The sequence below is a fragment of the Cetorhinus maximus genome, unplaced genomic scaffold (genome assembly GCF_964194155.1).
Source record: "Cetorhinus maximus unplaced genomic scaffold, sCetMax3.hap1.1 HAP1_SCAFFOLD_1318, whole genome shotgun sequence".
Lineage (NCBI taxonomy): Eukaryota > Metazoa > Chordata > Chondrichthyes > Lamniformes > Cetorhinidae > Cetorhinus > Cetorhinus maximus.
Window position 1 is genome coordinate 85001 of NW_027597259.1, and position 5619 is coordinate 90619.

General features: G+C 51.0%; 1 protein-coding gene across 1 annotated transcript in view; it reads left to right on the forward strand.

Annotated features, from left to right (window-relative positions):
- Positions 1 to 5403, forward strand: part of LOC144676050 (myosin-binding protein C, cardiac-type-like) — a gene marked incomplete at its 3' end in the record, with an annotated part of 90202 nt that extends 84799 nt beyond the window's left edge. Inside the window, exon 7 of the mRNA XM_078536568.1 lies at positions 5240 to 5403. Within this exon, the coding sequence (XP_078392694.1) occupies positions 5240 to 5403 (164 nt within the window). The remainder of the gene's footprint in view (positions 1 to 5239) is intronic.
- Positions 5404 to 5619: the final 216 nt, after the last annotated feature.

Consider the following 5619-nt stretch of genomic DNA (forward strand, 5'->3'; position numbering starts at 1 on the left):
AACAATCGACAATGGTTTCATGGTCATCATTAGACTTTTAATTCCAAATTTTTTTTGAATTCAGATTTCACCACCTACCATGGTGGGATTTGAACCCAGGTCCCCAGAGCATTACCCTGGGTCTCTGGATTACTGGGCCAGTGACAATACCACTACTCCCACCACCCACTTCTGCACTTTGTGCAAATCTGGGACAATTCCACCTATACAGACGCACATGTGCATGTGCGCGCGCGCACACACACACACACACACATAAACACACACGGGCACACACACACCGACACACACATATAAGCACACACACACATAAACACACACACGGACACACACGGACACACACACGGACACACATAAACACACACAAACACACACACAGACACACGGACACACATAAACACACACAAACACACACATGGACACACACACACATAAACACACACATATAAACACACACATGGGCAAGCACACACACACAAACACAGACGCACACACACACAAACACACATGGGCACGCACACACATAAACACACACGGGCACACACACACACATACATAATCACACACACATAAACACACACAGGCACACACACACACGGACACACACGGGCGCGCACACACGGACACACACGCACAGTTACGATTTCCACAGAGACTTGTAGCTTGAAAAAAAGAGAAATTCCTCGTGACCAACACACAGGAATCATGACAAAATTTCACTTTTTAAAATTTTTACTGTATCAACCAAACTAAAATCAATATTGATCAAACATTAATGAAGAGTTAACTAAAGGTGTAGACCCATTAATTAACTACCAGATTGGAAATACTTGACACCATCTGCCAGTACATTCAGTCCCACACTCCTCCCAGAATCTCAGCAGACTCCCTCTCCCTGCCACACCTGGGCCAGTCTCCCAGTGTCCTCTGAGAGTCTCTTCCCTCTCTCCTCTGGGTATCCCCAAACTGACTTCCAGCTGTAAGGCCCACCCTGGCAACTCCTTGCTCCTTAAATCTCCACATGGTCTGTCTCTTCAAACAGAATAATTCTCATCGTCTGCTTTTTATAGCAGCAGCCATTTCTCTCCCAGTCTCCCAGTCTTCCTTCTCTTCTCCCAATCCTCTTTGGCTTCCACATCCCAATCCCCTACCCCTCCCCTATCCTCCCTCTCTCCTTCCCTCTATCCTTCATTCTACTGCTTTCGCAACCCATTTCTACATTCCAACAATCCCATCCCCGTCACCCATCTTCCTCCCTCTCTCTACCCCAATCCACTTCCCATATCCCCTACATTTCCTTACCGCTTACGCTCCTATCACTTCCCATCCCTTGAATTCCCACCCCTCCTTTTCTCCCCTTATCCCCTCCCTTCCCCTTTTCTCTCCCTCCCTTCCCCCTCTCCCTTCTTCTCTTCTCCCCCCCTCCCCTTCCCTGCCTCGCCTCCCCTCCTCCCCTCTCCCTCTCTCCTTCTGCCCTTCTCCCTTTCCCCCTCTCACTTCCTCTTCTTTCCCCTCTCCACTTCTCCCTCTTTCCCCTCTCCACTTCTCCCTCTTTCCTGTCTCCACTTCTCCCTCTTCATCCTCTCACCTCCCTCTCCCTCTTCCCCCTCTGCCCTTTCCCCTCTCGCCTTCCCCCTCTCCCCCATTCCCTTCTCTCTCTCTCTCTCCCCTCCCCCTCTCCCCTCCTCCCCATCCCCTCCTCCCCCCTCCCCTTCTACATATGCTAATGAGTTAATGACACTAATTTAGGCAGCATTGTCAGCAGTGTAGATGGAAGTATAAAATTACAAAGAGATATTAATAGATTAAGTGAATGGACAAAACTGTGGCAAATGGATTTCAATGTAGACAAAGTTGAGGTCGTCGACTTTGGATCTAAAAAGGAGAGAATGGGACTTCCTAAATGGTGAAAAACTAGAAACAGTGAAGGTCCAAATGAGACTTGGGCTCCAGGTACACAGATCATTAAAATGTCCTGAACAGGTACAGAAAAGATTCAGAAAGGCTAATGGAATTCTGCTCTTTACATATGGAGAACTGGAATAGAAGGGGGTAGAAATCATGCTTCAGCTACACAAAGCCCTGGTTAGACCACACCTGGAGTATTGTGAACAGTTCTGGGCACCACACCTTAGGAGGATAGGTTGGCCGTGGAGGGAGTGCAGTGTGGGTTTACCATATTGATTCCTGGACTCCAAAGGTTAAATTATGAGGAGAGATTACATGAAATAGGGTTGGATTCCCTGGAATTTTGAAGGTGAAGGTGATTTAACCTCGAGCAGCTCAGGCCTCTCCTGGATACTGGAGAAAATCAGCTGTCTGCCCCAGCGTCACCGTCTCATCTGGTCCTTCCATGATAGCATCCATGGCTCCATTCAGTCCAACTGCACCTCTGACAGTTTTGAGATGAAGAATGAGGTGAAACAGGGCTGTGTCTTAACCTTTCCTCTGTTTGGTCATTTTCCCCTGTCCTCCTGACCTATCCTTTCCCTGGAAGGAGTGTACCTCACACACAATCAGTCAGGAAACTCCTATCAAGACTGGAAGCCAAGGCGGAAGTCTGGCATGTCCTGCTCAGGGAACTTCTGCCCAGATTTTCAGTTCCACAGGTTTCTGGATTGTCTGTCCCGTGCCTCTGCCATGCCCTCCCTCACCATCTCGATCAAGGGAACTGTAGTTATGGGACAGGGAGTTGTGTCTCTGCCTCTGCTCAGACTCTACAACACACCACTGGAAGCTGCCAGCAAATTCTGCTACCTTTGATTAACAGGGCCAGACCACATGTCTCTTAATGAAGGGCTCAGCACACTCATTGGAAAGTCAGTCACCACCTTTAGCTGACTAACAAACCAGGCATGAAAAGACAGCAAACTGACCACAGGACCAAGATGCTTATGTACAAGGCCTGTATGCTCAGCCCATTGCTGTACCGCAGAGAAGCCTGAACAACCTACACCTACCAAAAACAAAGGCTTGCAGCTCCAGTATCAGTGAAACATGGAAAGGCCACTGAAGCAGTCCTTTCTAGCACAAACATGCCAAGCCTGCTCACGCTGATCAAGTGAAGAAACCTTCACTGATGGGTACGTGCACAGGATGGAAGATGACCACATCTCCAAGGATTTGCTACACAGGGAAGCAGCCCGTGCCAATAGAGCGCAGGGCACTGAATCAAAGCTCTGTCAAAAGAGACATGAGAGCCCTCGACATCAGCCACAACAAATGGGAATCTCTAGCTGAGGGTTGGTGCAAATGGTGACACCAGCTATGGGCAGGAATTCACCACCACAACAGCATGTTGTATCAGAAGCTCCAAAACAGACAGCAGTCCTTCAAATGAAGTGTTAGCAGAGAGCATCCTGCACCTCTGGCAAGGGTTAACTCCAGGTGTGGCAGAGCTGCCTTTCCAGAATGGGCTTGTTCAGCCATCAAGTGAAGTGTTGCGGAAGATCTCAGCTGTCCTCGCCAAGGTTCGGAGGCTGCATCCCTATCATCTCCCAGATTGGAAGGATGTCAATCAGGAAACCAAATTCAAGATACCAGAGGGAACAGACCGGGAAGAGGGGGGAAAACCTTTTTCCAATGACTGGGGAGTTTGGGACAAGGGGGCAGAGTCTAAAAATTAGAGACAGACCTTTTCTAGAGTGAAATTAGGAAACAGAAAAGATGGTAAAAGTTTGGTACACTGTTCCTCAAACAGAAATTGATGCCAGATTAATTGTTAATTTTAAATCTGAGATTGATAAATTTTTATTAACTGAAGATATGAAGTGAGATGGGGCCAGATGGGATCTGGAGTTAAGTCACTGATCAGCCAGGATCTCATTGAATGGCACAACAGATCCGAGGGGCTGAATGACCTCCTCCTGTTTCTATGCCTCCCACTCCCCTTTTCTCCTTAGATAGGAACCGGGGTGAGGAGTCGGGGTGAGGGAGTTAGTGAAGGCCCCACAATCTCCGAGAATCCTCCATTGCCAGTTGCTGTTTTTTATCAGTTGGCGAGGGTGCTGATTCTCTGAGTTGTTAACTAGTATGAAGGCCATTTCAGCCCCCTCACTGTACAAACACATCTGGCTCTCTCCTGTCTGATGGTTCCACCCACTGTGGTACACCTGCGCCTCTCAAGTGCAGCAGTGCTGCATGGTTTCTGACCTGGGGAGTCCCTCTCTCCACTAATGCACAGCCCCAGGCCCCAGGCTCTGGGGGTGAAGGGGCAGGGGGGTGGGTGTTGAGAAATGCCTCAGGCCACTTGTTGGTAGTGCCCCAAAAGTGGGGTGGGAAATTGGAAAGTCCCAGACCTTGGGCTGAAACAGAGGAGGGGATGCCTCGGAACAAGAGTGAAAGACCCCAGACCCAGAAGCCAAGAGTTCCAGCCCCAGAAAGCAGGGAGGAAGAAGGTCCCAGATCCCAGTGTATTGCTAGGGATCCAGTTTCCTGTTCTTGTAAGCCCAGGTGACAGGGGCCAGTCCCCACTGGACCATCTTCCTTTGAGAAAAGGTCACAGATGGAGGTCGGGGTGATGAACTCTCTGCTGACCCTCCATTTCCCTTAAAGCAGGGGGAACAGAGGGAAATTGGAGCTGCCATCATCCCCTCTCCCACCACACTGCTGCGAGAAACCAGTCAGCATGCACTGGGCTGCAATGTGACATCTATATAGCTGACAGTGGAGAGTAAAGATGGAGAGCCACTGGCACAGCAGTCAGATCAAGCCTGGCAGGGGGACACACCCCACTTGACTGGCACCATTGTAACCCATCATGGCCTCATTGGGGTGTGAATTACTAACCCACCAGCCCCTGCCCTCTCTGGCCACCCCACCACTGCTAGGTGACACCCAGCCCACGACTTGCTATGGATCCATTGGCTCTCACCAGGCACTGTGGAGACGGAGGAAGGGGATGGAAGTGGATTCCCAGAACTCTCCACATGCGTATGCTGTGTCCCTCCATCACCACTCATTGCTCCCCTGACCTGGAGGTGACCTGAGCCCACAACACCAACCTGAGGGCATTTGCGGGGGTGGGGGGGGGTGGGGGGGGAGCCCTTTAACCTTTCTGTCTCTCTCCCCCTCTCTCTCTCTCTCTCTCCCTCTCCCTCTCCCCCTCTCTCTCTCTCCCTCTCCCTCTCCCTCTTTTTCTCTCTCCCTCTTTCTCTCCCTCTCCCTCACTCTCCCCCTCCCCACCCCACCGCCGCCCCCGAACTGCAGCTTATGTGATAATTTCCGATTGTTCCCACAGGGATGTGAAGGTGGAGGAAGGGCCTAAGATTGATGTTTGGGAAATCCTACAGAATGCGCCACCGTCCCAGTATGAGAAGATAGCGTTCCAATATGGGATCACCGACCTGAGGGGGATGCTCAAACGTCTCAAGCGCATGAAGAAGGAGGAGAAGAAAGGAACAGGTAGGGCGGGGGGGGTCCGGGGGGGAGAGGGGAGGAGGGCGAATAGGGTGTGGGGGGGGAGGGGGTATGGGGGAGTGGGTGGTGGAGGGTGTATGGAGGAGGGGAAGGTGATGGGCGAGAGTGGGAGGGGGAGGATGTGTGGGGGAGGGGCAGGGGATGTGATGCAGGGGAGGGGGAGGGAATGTGAGGGGGAGGGGTATGAGGGGGGATGGAGTA